Source organism: Crocodylus porosus, unplaced genomic scaffold, assembly GCF_001723895.1.
Source record: "Crocodylus porosus isolate Cpor-Errol unplaced genomic scaffold, CroPor_comp1, whole genome shotgun sequence".
Lineage (NCBI taxonomy): Eukaryota > Metazoa > Chordata > Crocodylia > Crocodylidae > Crocodylus > Crocodylus porosus.
Genome location: NW_017728886.1, coordinates 186,518,188 through 186,534,574, shown reverse-complemented (window position 1 = coordinate 186,534,574; position 16,387 = coordinate 186,518,188). Strand labels below are relative to the sequence as shown.

General features: G+C 37.1%; 1 protein-coding gene across 1 annotated transcript; it reads left to right on the top strand.

The window, feature by feature from the left end:
* The first annotated feature begins 1,594 nt into the window (after window positions 1-1,594).
* CLUL1 (clusterin like 1) lies at window positions 1,595-14,392 on the top strand. The gene is made up of 8 exons (XM_019556932.1): window positions 1,595-1,665; window positions 2,600-2,706; window positions 4,353-4,501; window positions 5,406-5,573; window positions 7,000-7,444; window positions 9,590-9,727; window positions 11,878-12,092; window positions 14,211-14,392. Exons 2-8 carry the CDS (start codon window positions 2,607-2,609, stop codon window positions 14,376-14,378), a joined length of 1,383 nt encoding a protein of 460 aa, XP_019412477.1. The 5' UTR covers window positions 1,595-1,665; window positions 2,600-2,606; the 3' UTR covers window positions 14,379-14,392.
* The last annotated feature ends 1,995 nt before the right edge of the window (window positions 14,393-16,387 follow it).

Here is a 16,387-nt window from a genome sequence, read left to right as displayed (position 1 = left end):
GACTCAGAGAGAGAGAAGAGCTGGACCATCTGAAACTTGCTCTCTCTCTCAAAACTCATGATCAAGGAACTGCCTGCCTCCAGAGGGAATCTCCACCTGCCTCTGGATGATACTTGTGAGTAAGCTACTTGAGATCTAACTAGATAAATATCTTGCAGTAACTCAGATGCATGATCAAAGGCTACCCAGCCATGCTAGTTTGCTCTATGGGATTTATCTCATATTGCTCTACCCTGTACCCTATTCCAGCCCTACCCCTTGTAACCAATAAAGTTCTTCTTTGTACCTAGCCTGGGAAACTTACTTGGGTGTGGGTCTAGATTATGCCTTGGGATCCCCTTGGTTCGGCTGACTAAGAGAGACCACTACTTGTGCTTCTGACTAAGGGAAGCACCCTCAAGTGCTTGAAGTGAGTCAAGTATTGTTGAGGGCTACTAGGCCTGTGTTTCCCAGGGTGCACAGAGCCAGAATCAAGCCCGGCTTTGGGTGGTGGCAGTTTTTACCCCAGGCTAGCTGGTGTGCTCCAGAAAGGGGGTCAGCCAGATGTGAGGCTCCCCCAGAGCCTGGAAGGTGGTTGGGCACAGTGAGGTGGGTGGCTGAATGCAGGAGCACCCCCTACTGGCCTCCCACAGTCAGTACTTCAGAAAAGTCAGGCCTACTTGTCTCAATGAAGAATACAACTTCCCTAGAAACTTTTGAACATTTTGCCCCAGCTGATTAAGTTTTGTAGTGTAGATCTGGACCAAAATAGTTTTGAACATGCTGGATTTTAGCCATCATCCACAGCAATTAGGTGTTATGTTCTGTGAAGTAGAATCACGTTTAGGACATTTAAAAATATAATTATGATTCATTAAACTGTTGTACGTTTTAGGATTTTCACCATCCTTACCTCTTCTCTTTGACTTCATTTGGGAATTGTGACCATACATCACAATATGGAATATGGACTAATTATAAACACATATTCACATTGCACATCATATATCTGCTATTGCTGTAAAATCCAAATTTAAATTATTTAACAATGTATGTAGGTGAGGTTCTTCAGATCTTTCACATACAAACTCCCATGAATTTGGACAAAGTTATTAAACATATCACATACAAAAAATAATGTGTGTAACAATGGGGAAAACACAAAGATTTGTTTATTTCCCATCAGATGGATTACTGAAGCTTGTGGGATGGAGAGAATTTTATTATCTTATCTGACATTTTTCTAGCACACTACGATTAAGTTAAATTATTTTAAAATGACTTCAAAGACAGAAATATGAAAACATTTTTGGTAAAGTAATTTTAATAAATTCACTATGATCTGCTACACCACAAGCTGCAGAAGTCTGCTAAATTTAACAGGAGAGAGATAATTCAAAAAGCTATTATTCAGAGAAAACAAGGGATATTGAATAAGAAATACATAATACTATGGTCAGCACTCCCCCTGGTGTTCACTCTTGCTTGTAAGCATGTATGCATGTTAAGTCTTGTACGGGAGACAGTCTGGAATCTAATCACAAAATGCCCCATTAATAGGATTAAGTACCTTGTCATCAGATAAGTAGAACATGGCAAAATCCCTGACACTCACAGAAATTAGAACACAGTGATTCCTTCCTGACGCTGGGAGCAATATTACAGAGAGATTTTTCAGTATTAGTGGTAAATATGTTATTTTCTAGATTCCTTTAGTAACTAGTTTGTACAGCTTCACAGAAGTTAATTGTTCATCTACTACTAAAGTCAATCCATGTGGAATATTTTTATATATACATTTATAAATTTGTAACCAATATGATTGTTTATTTGAAAAATAAGATTTGTCCAGCAAAATGGAACTTAAATAATTGCCTTTCAGTTAATGGAAACTTTTAATATCTGCACATTTCTAAACATAGCATGCTTTATAATACAGCAGTACTGTACATAACAGGATAATAAGTTAATGCTATTCTTTAGCCTTATCTTATTTCATAGGTATGTATTTATAAGATGTTGATTTATTTTTATTTGTACAATTAATTAATTACCAAATGTATTAGTATATCTATTCTTTTCATAAGCATAGTAATATTTTGAATGACAATGTAAAATACAATGGGGCATAAACAAAGGAACTGTGTGGGTGCACAGAAGGTACAACATTCTACAAGATTTTCCTTTCTAATATGGCATGTACAGATACGTTACATAATAATCTAATAACTAAAATGTTAAAATAATATAGTATGGGGTTAAAATTGTTAAGGAACTTGAAGAAATGAAGAGTGATCTGCATAACATTCACAGTGCTATTTAATATCATAAACCATAATATACAATAAAGGAGCCTCCTTCTGGTTTCATGTACAGGATTGTGTAAATTTAGAAGAATCAATGGAATTCCACTGGATTTACTGCAACTGAGATTAGGATTGCGCTTGCTATAAAAAGCAAGATTATTACTTAAGCGTGTATTATGTAGAAGACAAAATACTCAAGACTGAAACCAAGGGGATTGCTGACATCGGGTGATCACTATTTTAGTAAATATTTGCATGCTGGACTCCTAATGTCTTACATCTAGCTTTCATTCATTATTTGCCTCCTTCAACAGGGAGAACATGAGGTCAAGTTGGATATTTCTAATACATATGTTGTGGCTAAAGGCCCATCAATGTGCACCTACAAAGAAGGAGATGAATCTCCAGGAAAACTTGAAAAGTATGTATACCTTTCTGACTGACTATATTTTGAGAGTTCATGGGCCTGGTTCTGCATTCAGACTTTCATGCACAGACCCTGGCTACACAGAATTGAGGGGCTCAATACAAGTGTGTGCTCATGAGAATCCAACTGCAAGTGTGTGGCTATCAAATGCATTAAGTAGGTGTTTTCTGATATACCTGAGGCAAAGCACTCACAGACATTTTTAGTACAAATCTCTATTTTAATGAGGTCAGAAGAATTGAACTTAGATATACAAAGGATCAGGGAGTCTAATGCTCTTTTAAATTTTAACTTTTAAATAAAGGCATAATTATTATTCAAATAATGTATTTGTTTTTTCTTAAGTTACTGAAGTAAACACTGATGATCTCAAACAGTATGAATAAAACTAAATTATTTAATTTGTTTAGACACAAGTTTGCAAGTTATTTGTTCAGGATCACTGCAGTGAAAAAGAGTTTTTACAGTAAGTGAAATACAGGGGCTTTTAAAATGCACCTATAATGTGTATATTTAACTATCAAAACACTTACATTTTATTGTTTGGGATCCAAAAAATAAAATTAAGGATATATTGTATATGAAACCGAAGGAAAAAACTCTTTTTTTGTCAGACAAAAACCAATAGGAAAGAAAGCTATGCAAACATAAAAGATTTGTAATCTCCTATCAGTTATAGTCTTCATTTATTTTCTGTATCAGGAACAAAAGCAGATTATAGTTGTACAAGACAGCAATCAATGACTTTTATTTGCAAAACATGGGCAAACTGTGTTTCCATTTAAATGAATGGTCATTGATTCACTGGAAGCATGACAAAGGCCTGTATTCTTATAGAAATTGAGTTCAGACTTTTCTGAACTATGTTGTAAAAAAGGGTAAGTAAGCTAATTAAAGCCTTCTTTCAGCTTAAAGGTAACTATGAGGCATAATTTAAACCAGGTGACTGATAAATAATCAGAACAGGATCAAATTCAACTGAAGTAAAACTATACTTCTAATCAATAGACATCTTCAGTCCAAATACTTAGTTTAAATCAGGGGTCAGCAATGTTTTCTAGTAGTAGGCTGGAATATCCCAGTTTGGGTCCCAGAAAGGCAGGTGTTGGGACCCAGCCACTGCCTCTTCTCCCCACCACCCAGTTCAGGCACAGCTGAACCCCACTTTGTGATCACTGGGTTCAGTAAACACAGCCATACATAAATGACAAGAACTAAACATTATAGTTTTCCTCATTTATGTATGAGCTGAGAGGTAGCAATTTCTACAAACCCTTTGTTTGTCTCTAACTATCCTGACTCCTAGCTACTCTCTAACTGAGGGACCGTCTCACAGTTCCCAGCTCCCACAGTCTCCTGTTAGGGATCATCTCTAAACTATGACTTTTATCATTGCACCCCACACTGCTGAATCCTCTCAGCTCCTTAGGCCTGAAGGCTATGGGTTGCTGATCCATGGTTTGTCGTCTTAGTTTCACTGATTTCAGCTTGCACCACTTGAAAGAGATGGTCCCTTATCTACGTAGGAATTTACATTATGTACATTTATTACCCTTTGTCACTACAGTCTGTTACTAAAGCACCACATTTGGAGTGTACTTGAAAATCTAGTTAATTAGTGTTATAACTGACTTTTTCAGTGTTATCTGAAATTGGTGAGAAATATGTGGATGAAGAAGTAAAGAAAGCTCTGACAGGGATTAAGCAGATGCAAATTATGATGGAAAGAAATGGAGATAAACATGTAGATCTGATGAAAACCCTGAAGAGGACAGATCAAGAAAAAAAGGTAATAGGAAGTAACACCTGATCCTTATTTCCAGGTAACTGATAATGTTTATATTATGAGTTGTTTTAATCAGGGACAGTTTCAGGTGGATCAGTCAGTGGTTTAGCCCACAGTAAAGGATAAAGCATTGTTATGTTGGCCAAGGAGTAGCCCAGAAAGGAGACTGATTCAGAGATTCACACAATCACCCTTCTGAACTCACCCCTCTAGGGAAGATGTAAATATGTATGTATCCCTCTATGTCACTTGCTGCACCGAGAGAGATGGAGTTAAGTTTTAGTTTATCCCTGTCTTATAGTACTGTTTCCACAAACTTGCATGAGGGGGCATTGCAACTGTGCTGCACAGTTTACTGCTCCCTGTACAATAAAAATATTAGGACAGAGCAGTAGTGAAAAGAGATGCCTTACACAGTAAGGGGGCATAACATAAGATATGCCACAGTCTTTCCCTATGTGAATGCATTTAATTACTATTCAGATATTAACTTTTACGTCTGTAAATGGAGTCCTGAGTCAGAAGCTTAGCTCTGGAGAGAGGTGGGAATTCATCAGACATTCCCTTGTATATAGCATTTGCTACTGGATAGCTCTAGATATCACCAGATCTCTCAGTTCCTCTTAGGAGGCCCATACCTCTCTCCATTTCATGTATTGGGAATGTGTAGCCTACCTCTAACTATTTGGCATGCCCTCCTGGGGCCAAGCACCTCATTTTTAGGTATATGGCACTAAGTTGTTTAGACTTACTGTGCTTACTGTTATGGAAAAAGAAGAAACCAGAAGTAGGAACTCAAGTATTGGTATACTGGGCTGGGTGTTTAAGATACTAATGAGAATAGCTGAATGATTTAGTTAAACATAATGAAGATCATGAAGCAGAATTTGTGATATTTTTTATTTAGGAAGCTCTACAGCTCATGGATGAAGTAAAAGAAAGATTAGAGGAAGAAGAAAGGCAATGCCAGGTTTCTTTGAAAAATGTATGGAATGAATGTGAATCTTGTTTGGAAAGTAACTGCATGAGATTTTATACAACTTGTCGTGCTAGCCTGTCAACAATTGTAAATAAGGTAAGAAGAAATTCAGGCCCAGGAGAGAAATCTTCCTTTAGAGATTACTTCAACAAACAGTGACATAGTGAGAAAACATCCTGTTTTCCTAAAACAGCCAGAGATGCCAGTATCAAATTACTAAATCCAATTTGATATTAGCATCTGGAAATGTGAATGTAGGTGGAACAGATTTCAGTTGACTTCAGATGATTACACACTTGGTCAAAACCCATCCTGTTAAGGGGTGAATCCACTGCGGAGTGAATCCACTGTCTTCCTTTATATTTAAAGTGCTGTAACTCACAGGAGGGTTTGAGTTAAGATGGTCAGTAATTATTTACAAAAATGCCACATAACTTTTTTTTCCCTTCTGGGAAACAGCACCTCCAAAAGTATAGCTCTAGTTAATAAGAAATTGCATAAAAAATTGTATTCTCATTGAATGGCTCTCCTTCATGTGTTCATTCTGTGTCATAATTATTATAATAGAAAAACTAACCTTTAACCCTGTCACCAGTGTAGAGCCAACACAATTCTGGGAGAAAGAACAGATTCTTTTACAGTTTGTGCATCATCAGTAACTTAGTGAAAGACATTCCAGCTGCAAAATCTGTACCTCAGAGCATGCACTTAATTGCACCTTAATGCTACCTACCAATAATAAACCTCAATTGACTCAGGGATACTGAGTTAAAAATTAGCACACTGGCCATGAAAGGCTCTGAGAGACAGAAAACAAAAACTGATCACAGCATTTTTACAAGAAGTAAGTTTACAGAGCAGGGTTGACAGACACTATGCTGTCATACTACTTTGCCCCTTTGTATTATTCCGTCAGTCGGTTATATGAAACGGACATTTTAAGTACTGATAAGTTTAAACTGATAAAAGAAAACAAATGTTATAAAAGAAAAAGAAAGGATCTTTTAGACCAAATCTGAAGAATTTACTCAGTTCTCGCTCAAGACAATCTTTCATTGGTTTTAATGGATTTCAGCCTGAGTAAGAACCAGAGGGTTTCGTCCTTGGTTGAGGGAATAGTGAGTGCTTGAAGAGTGGTAAGGAAACCGTTGTTTTCTGTTCATACCATAATGAGCCATTATGGTAACGTGGTCCACAAAGGTGCTTCCCAGATGATGGCCAAATTATTTGTTGGGTGAAGCACAAAAGCTGACAGCAACTTCATGGCTCAGGAGGTTAGTACCAAATGGAGTAAAGATTCAAACTCTTTTTTTTTTCTCCAATCTGATCTGAGTTTTATGATTTACTTTAAATTCTACATATTTAGTTTCTTTAGAAAACACGCTATGATATGAATTCTAAGTATGAGGAATGCATTTCCTGCATCTCTCCATTCATTTCAAAGACTTCTTTATAGCAGCTGGCTTGAAAAGATACGTATCTGATAACCTGTTTTACAGCTGATATATCTTTTTATATGCAGGTTGAAGATTTTTTCAGGAAAATATCTCCAGTAATCTTTAGCTTTTATGAGGATCAAGGCAAAGACCTCCAGTCGAATGAAAAAAATGAAAAGGAAGATACCCAGCTAGTAAAAATGGAAGATATATTTAGCCAGCTGGCATCAGATATGGGCACATTATTTGACAAGAGCTTTGTTTTTTTCAAACAGATGCAAACAGAATTTGATCAATCTTTTCAAACATATTTCATGTCTGATGTAAATTTAACTGAATCACACAATGTGCCTGCTCTCCCTGAGGATTCCAAGAAAAACAGTAGTTTTCATAAAAACTGGGATATGTCAGGCTTCCTTCAGGTAGTTTTTGATTTTGGCAAGACTGTATTTGAAGGTGTCAGCAAAGTGATTACTAAAGCATTTGATGGAAACAGTGATAACAACGCAGAGTTGCCAGAACAAGCCAAAGGCAAGTGTTGGAAGACATTAAAATAGACAGCAGTAACAATGACATCAAGTCTTTACAGTATTGTTAAATGCTGATTAACAATTCAGTCTAAGGCTATACATGGCATAATGTGGTCTGTGGGATGTGAGAGAGCTTTCCTGGGTAGGCAGACATGAGCCAAGCATAATTTTATTAGAAAAATTAAAATTTGGAATTATAAAATGAAAAATAGAATACCAAATCTTCCAGGTCAATAGAGTGATACATTAGATTATATGTCACAGATCTTGATAATATAAACATTCTCAAAGGATATGCCAGAATTTCTGAATTGTTCAGTGCCCATTTGGGTTTTTATAGGTTTGATCTCAACATTAGTCAGGAAAAGCAACATATGATGTCAACATGTCTCCATCTCTTCTGAAATATGACTTCCAAAGTATCAGAACACATCCCCAACTTCATCAAGTAATGTCAGAAAACAGGTTTATACATTTGCGAGACTTGTTCATGGCAATATCAGGTGTCAACAAAACACAGAACAGAGATATGGCATGCTTCAGCTAAAAGCATAATTCCATTTAGGGCACCTAAATTTTGTTTTTAGGGATTAATGGCAGTGGTTTTCAGTGGTGGAGACACTCGCTTTCCCATGCCCTGTGGGGAGAGGCATTGGCTGCAGGTGCTGCCCCATGCTGCTTCAGGAACAGTGACAGCAGCTGGGTCCTAGCACCCAACTCCAACCTGACCTGGGTCATTTTGGCCTAAAATCTAAAAAGGTTGCCAACTACTAATTTGAATAACATTTGAGCAAACACTACTTAGCCTTGGATTAGTGTAATGGTTTAACAATGTAATAATCAAGAGTTAGGACCCCTTAGGACAAGACCTTAAACCGTATCACAGTTCTTTTAAAATGGCTTAAAAGAGTAAAAATATATAATATACTCTTTTGGTATATATATATTTTTAATTGAAAGACCTCCAGTTTAGTAAGACAAAACCTGCCAAATGGCCAAAGAAATGGTACCCAATGCTGCACTGGCTGGCAAACTGTGAAAGGACTAATTAAAAAGCTAACTACATTTGCATGCTTCTTTTTTAAAAAGCAGATTCAAATGAAATCGTTTAACTAGAACACACCACTGTTTGAACTTTCTTTTGAAGCTCATGAGTACTGGAGTATTGAAAACACTGAGGTTGCTCTCCTCAGGTTTTATTTCTTCTTTCACACAAGGTGACTGTTTTTCCCTTTTGAGTTTGATCCCATGCAAGCCTCTTTTCACCACCACCTTGAAGATTATGCTTCATAAGGATGCTCATGAAATATGAAACTCAAAATATCACTCTGGTCCCTCATAAGACCAGCAAGCAAGAATCTCCAGCATTTTTATTTCAATTTTATGTTGTGGTACTGCCAAAAAATGTCAGCACAGTAGGTTACTGCAGCTAGTTTCTCAGCTGGCCGTAAATAAAGGGACAGTGGGTGTAACCTCTCTTGACTGTTTCATGACCTCTTTGGATGTTACAAGCCCAGCCTGAGTATCCATCCTTCACAGCCATGATCCAAAACATTATGGCTAGTTTTTTTAATGTTACTGTAGAATACTCCAGTCTACTTTTATATGGGATCATGTAATTTTAGTAGGTATAATTTGAAGGTGAAGAGTCTCCTGTGGTTCAGTGGTAGCAGCCTTGTCTACTACACAGATTTGGGTTCAAATCCCAGATGCTTATACAAATACAGCCATGGACACACCAAGCCTCTAGACTCAGTCTCACCTTTGGAATCTGTCTCAGTGGCCTAAATGGAGGAAGGATGGAAGGTATGGGCAGCCTCCATCCCTCCAAAAACTCCTGCCTAGGCATATGCATTGACAGTCTGGGTGACCTCTCATGCATATACCATGATCTGGAAGGCCACATTTTGAAGGGCACATCACAGGTCCCATTGCCCCCCTCACCTCCCTATAATCCACTTTCTATATCTTCACCTCATTATAGTGTTTCCTTGATTCCTACTGTGTTAGCCTTATGCTTATTTTTAAACATGACTGATTTTTTTAATTCACAAAAAGACGTTTTATACAAAAACAAACAGAAAAATATTAACAAGACGCTTCATTTAGTGGGCTCAGCTTATAAAATGCTGTGTTTTCACTCTAGATGCTGATGAAAATGGAATGTTTTCAATGACTGCAACAGGCCGTGAAGGAACTCTGTGCAAAGACTTCCCGCAAAATTCGGCAGGATGCTCACAGTTTCATGAAAGATGCCAGAAATGTCAGGATATGCTGATGAAAGGTAAAGAGTTATTTTCTAATGTGTTCATGATAAAGTAGTGACCTTTATTTTCTAGGCTTTGCTACTGGTAATTTTCTGCTGTCCTGTTTGGATATTTTTAGAACTCACTTTCAGTTTCTGAAGGTTTAGTATATTTATGCTACAGCTACAGAGTTGATCTATAGTACATACACCTCTTCCCAAAACCTCCACACAGTGTCAGTATAACTCAGTTGTTAACACTTTTGCTTCTGTCCAAAGTGCCTTCTAATACTGAGATATATATATTTTCATGTTAAAGGTGCTATCCTTCAGAGACAACAAAGGATAGACTGTATTTATCCCTGCCCAGTTCTAAAAGTAAAGATGCTCTAAATCTCCCTATAATCCACTATAGTCCTATATAAAACCAGCCATAATCTTAGATAATGTGCAGCTCCTCAGAAGGGTAAATGAGGAATGAGAGCTAGCTATGAAGGGTGCATCCAGATGAGCGCAGACATTTGTTTCCCTGGGGAAAGGTAGCAGCAGCACACTTTGTGCCACTGCTATTTGTCCCTGGGGAATGCTGGTACAATGCACATTCTGGTGTGTGGTTACCCCAGGTGGGGTAGGGGAGGCTGGGGCTAGCAACTGTGTTGGCCCCGGCAGCCTTACTTGGGGTCATGGGGACTTCCTGGAGCTGCAGCCATGACAGGAAGCATGCGTGACAGCCAGAGTGTGACTCCAGCTGGCTAGGCTCTAGTTTTGGACAGCGCACGCTGCCACCATGTACACTGCCCTGCTTTTTTTCAGCATGGATTTTTTTGACTCTGGGCTCTCCCGCTGCTGCAAGGTAGCAGCATGGGGAATGCCTGCAAGTGCAGTGTGTGGCACTGCAGACAGGTCTGCAGCACCACACACTACACATCCATGCTCATCTGGACACGGCTGAGTTGTCCAGGCAACAAGCACTACTGCTGAACTCAGGATCCAAAATGGAGAAGGCAAAATAATATGTGAAAAATTAGCAGAACTCTGACATGCCCTTTCCAAAAGCTTCTGGAAAAATTCAGGTTGAATTGCTCTAGAGACTCCTGCTATGGTTTGCTAGGTGTACAACTCTTCAAATAAATGAGGTCTAAAAAGTCAAAATACAGCTTAAATCAAGGTACTTTCAGTTGGGTCTGATCTGACAAAATTAAAGATCTAATTTAGAATTAGAAGAGTGTATATAGGTTAATCCAGGTCAACATTCTCCCTAGTGTAACATAATTTGCATGCACTGCTTTACAGTGCAGTTGGAGAAAGGATACGTTGAGTAAGATACATTGAGCATGATGGTCATAATTAATCTGTACCAATAACCTAGTGCTGTCACTTCAAAACTACTTGTTGATAGAGGAGAACATCAATACAAGGCCATAAATAAAAAACAATACAGAAGTGAATGATCAATGGATGTGACCAGTAAGTGTTTGAACTGAGATGTCATGTCAGACTTGGGCTAATGGTCTTTAGAAAGTAATACGTGCCACAGAAAGATTTTAAAGGGTTTGTATAGTACACTGTAGGCACAATTCTAATCCTGCATTTTTAATTTATGAATTTCTTTATGGATTCTGAAAACCCTATCATTATGTTTACACCTGCAGGTTCAGCAACAAATTAGACTAGCTGTATACTAATGTTTATTACTCATCTGCAGTAAAATTCGCTCTTAAAATCCAATAGCAACATATGCTATCAACCTATATTATAGACATACTTGTGATAGCCTGCATAACTGAGGTGGATAGATAAAATGTTAAAGGCTATTAAAAAGGAAGATAATGTATAACTAGATAAATAACTCTGTACAGTTTATAGTAATAACAAAGTTTTTATTTTGCATACCACACTACATTTTCCATGAAAGGCAATAAAACCTTTGAGTTATCCAATATGAGAAGTTACAACATAGGAATGGGATCAATAATCTACACTGGCATCACTGGATTTACAAGTTTAGATATATGAAATGCTTCAGAAAGAAAAAGAAAAAAGAAAAACAGAAAAAGTTATGTTGGGTGTTTATTTTTTAATTTAAAAAACGTAAAAAATATTTGGAACATTTAGATCTCAGCATTTAATATATAGAGATATTTGAAAAAGAACATTTTCCTATAAAATTTTGTGTGTTTTCCAAATAGACTGCCCAAATATCCCTGAACTACATGCAAAGTTGGATGAAGCCTTAAAATTGGTTAATATCTCAAGCGAGCAGTATGAGCAGATCCTCCAGCTGATTCAGCATCACACGGAAGACACTTCCTACTTGCTGAATAAAATGAAGGAAAGGTTTGGGTGGGTTTCTGAACTGTCCAATGTGACCATCAGATCGGAAAACATCTTCAATATAGTAAAGGTAAAAGCTACTGATTAAAAAAGGAAATAGCTATTGCTCAATGACATCTATGTTCTCTATTTCACTCACACTTATGCTTTTGGATAGCTCAAGGGGATTGCAGACATTTTTGTGTGTTTTATTTTTGATCTTCACTATACAAAGTTCTTGCTCAGGTTGATTTTGATGGCCTGAAACTCCAGGGAATAGAAACTATTCTACTCTAAATCCTTTTAGCATGATGGATAACTGGCAGGCCAACCTGCTTCCCTGCCTGTGAGAAGTAAATAGAAACAGACAGGTTTGATTGCCCTCAGATTACCTGTCCTGATGAACTGAGGCTTTGCCAACGGGAAATACAAAACACATACATCTTTATTACAGCACCTCCAAGTGTGGTAAATGTTATGAATTTTACTGTAATATAGGTTGGATGTCATACACAATGTCCACCAAAACACCAATGAATATGTCATAAATAACCAGAGATCATACATACAGTAATAAAACAAGACAAAAAGAGTTGGCTTGTGCTGGTAAATGCTGTGCAGAAGTTTTGACCAAGCCACTGTTACCAGCATGCTTCAGGATGAGGCTATTTTCTCTAGTATTATATGATTCCATTTTGCAAAAAATAAAGGGGAGGAAAGTCTTCAAAACTGAGAAAATTGGAAGATATACAATAAATTACCACTCTTGGTAACATTGTTCTTGGGGCAAGCTGTGCGTTAATGCCAGCTGATCTTGGGGAAAAAAAAAGCAAAGGTAGTCATGACTTTCTGGGGCTAAGTAGAGGAGGTCATCCTTAGAGTATTTTTGTATTGTAGGGTTTCATTTTCTGGGGGTTCTTGAGGAGAATATGATGTATTTTTGAGGATGTACCTTAGTTTAGTTTACCAAGAATTTTAGTTTGTATTTGAAAGTCAGAAAGGCCAGGTGGGGAGTTGTCATGACCTTTCTGGATTAGGTTTCCTTTCCATACTCATTTTTCTTGAGTTTTTCATTTAATAGTTATATTCTGCATAATACTATGCTGTTAGCATGCTTCAGGGCTTCTGCTGGTCTCTTGAAAAGGCCAGAAAGATCTTTTCTTCTTTATGCATTACTTGCCTTTTTGTTTTGCCTTCCTGTGAAGCACTGTATATTGGCTACAGGTAGAAATGGTAGATTGTCTGGGATGTGCTAGGTGTGTCTTACTCCTATACTCAAGCTCAAACTGACTGTCAGAGATTTGAGATAGGAAGGAACTTTATCTCAGGACAGCCTGGCAAAAACCTTTGGTGGTAGGGTTGCTTTCCTTTGTTGTCGGTAGCATAGTACACTTTCTATAGTTATCGGATTGTACTGCAGATTGTACCTTGGATTGGGAGTGCCCATGGTCTCCCTTGGACTCTTCCTGTTGCTTGTTGTAAGTTTTCAAGGCTCTGTTTTCTTTGTACTAAGACTCTAAGTTTGCTATGCTTGTCAAAGAAGGCTTTGGCTTACAATAAAGTGGATGCACTTGTGGACCTAAATATTTATGGTTTGGTTGCATAAGACTTGACTTCATGACCCATCTGGTCCTTTTCAGCCCCATGAACTTTTGGCCTAAGAAAAATGTAAAATAAGAACAAAAGAACTAACAACATTTACAAACATTTTCCAAGGGAACTTTAAATTGTCCACTTAGGAAATTATAGATGCAGATGCAGGGTCTGAATTTATGAGCACATAGAAATTAATAACTTCAATTGCATGAACAGCCCTTTGAAATTATTAGAATGACTCATATGCATGTTTGCCAGATTGGGTTTTAGTGTTCACTTTTGTAGAAAACAAGAGGATAGAAGTTTATTTTACATGCAATAATAATGTCTAACACTAGCAAAGCATTGTATAAATATTACTTTGCAAATCTCCAATATGGTAGTGCTCTGTTACCAAGCCAACCCCAACAATACCTCCAATGTCTATTAGCTTGAACTCAGAAAAATACAGTTCACTTCAGAAGAAAGTTAGTGGGTGAAAAATAACCAACTGTTTAATAGTTTTCTTTTGTGTCCCCTCACTTCCAGTGAGAAGAATGCAAAATAGGTATAAATAATATTGTCAAGTTATCTGAAGTTACAGTATCCAAAGTACAGATTTGTCTTCTTACAGATGTCACCTGGGGATTCTTCCAGTCCGAATGAAACAGTGGTAGATGTGAATATTCTGACTTCACCTACTTTCACAATTAAGGTTCCACATGATTTAGATACCGAAAGCTCCGAATTCATTGAATATATAGCTGGGAAAGCTTTACAACTTTATAAGCAAAATTTTTAAATATGGTAAGTTGATTCTTTAACTCTTAGTAACAAACATCTACTTGTTTTATAACACCTTGATGGTTTTTAATTGGAGCATGATTATGGATAATGATATACTTCATATCTTGGAGCATATCATGAATCTAAGAGACAAAGAAATTATACAAAACCAAAAGATCAGTGTTTTAGTATGATAATACTCATAGACAAAGCTTAATTATAAGTTAAATCCTCCAGCCACAGGTAACATATAGGAAGACATATATAGCATCTCCACCCAGGGTATCTTCCAAGTACAGCATTTCATGGTTCTGGGCATTAAATACCATATGTTTATCAATCAATATAATCTAGAATAGCCACTAATATTTACTGTGATACTGAATGGTGTACGTGAGAGATTCACAAACTTTTTCTTATTGCATACCTCCTTCCAGATTTACCAGCTGCCTGTGTATCTCTGTCAGCATCCATTTTATATTTTAACCCCTTAAATTCCAATTATTATAATGAAAATTAAATCTGCCATTACAAAATTTCTCCTGCATATCCCCCAGAGATGTCTTGTGTACCTCCAGGTGTATACAGACCACAGTTTGGGAACCCCTGGTGTACCTGATATTTTTCAAATATAAAGGGAGAACAAATTCAGAATCAATGCAGTGATTTAAAATGTTTTGCCATAAAAGCTTAAGTTAAGCACTACTTTCCAACTAAAAAGTTTATTTCTTTGACTTCGAGATCCATGCACAAACAGGACCCTTCACTTGTTTTGTCCTTACTATCTTTGTGCGGAAAAACCCCTCAGAAACCTCTCTGCCGGTTTAGGGATTTCCATATGGGAAAGAGTGGGGGCTGGTTGAGGGTGGGGAAGGGACAAGAAATGGACATGATATAGAGCTGTGGAAAAATGCATACATGTTAACACTCAGAAGAATTTCCACTAAAGATAAATGTCACCTCAGGTTGTGTTACCTCATCCATGAAGCCTTTCCACCCATCCCTCTTCAAGGTATTGTTGTTACCAGAGAAGCTCCTGGTAACATGGTTCTAGATGGGGAACTGCCAAGAGCAACAGCTATAATAAAGGCCTTACTGTTCCATAGATCTGGAATCCACTCTGCAATGCACTGTGTGTGGTCATTTTTATTCTTGAACAAAGTGAAAAGAAAATGTAAATAGTTACCAAATCATAATGGGCTAAAAATAACATTTTATTTCCAGTAAGCACAGCTGCAAATGATTACATGATAGCATGAGGGGGCAGGGAAGAAGCGGGAGGAATCCCAGAGGATATTAAAAAAAAATCCTACATTGTAGTATAAAACTGACAAGCTGTTTGTTTTTTTTTAATGTTATATGTCTACTTAGCAGGAACAAGCATCCATTTGCCTTCATGATTACACCCTCTCCCTATGACATACCACTTGTTATTCAGTATTTTGCAGTGATAGATTTGAATGTGCTATTTCATTCAAGTATGTGAATTTGCAGTTAATAGAGCATGCTTTCATAAAAGTATTATGTGATTGTCAGCTACCTACATCTTGCAAAAACTTACTTACTCAACTTTAGCAAGTAGTCCCTGTTACCCTAAAAGCAACTACTTGCATGATGAAAACTGTGCAGGTTTGGAGTCTAAATTCTTTGCATACAGCTTAGCTTGAATTAGTGAAGTCTGAATGTATATAAAGTCTTTTCTAAACAAGACTTTGTTTCTTTGTCCAGTTCATTTAAAATGTAATGTAAGCATTAAATGACTTTCTAAATCTGTGAAAAAGAACTAGCTCTTCAGCCTTTTACATATTTTTCTTCTAGTTTGGAAATAAAGTGAATTGTTAACAGAGCAATAAATAGTTTGATGACAAAACGTGTTTGTATTGTTCCAAAATTGTACATTTTTACTAGTATGCCGATAGCATTCAAGAATAAAAACTAAAATCTAACATTGTCGTATACTCTGTCCTAAGCCCCTACCCTGGGCGTCTTCAAAAGGAAGCTAGACAATCACCTAGCCAGAGTTGT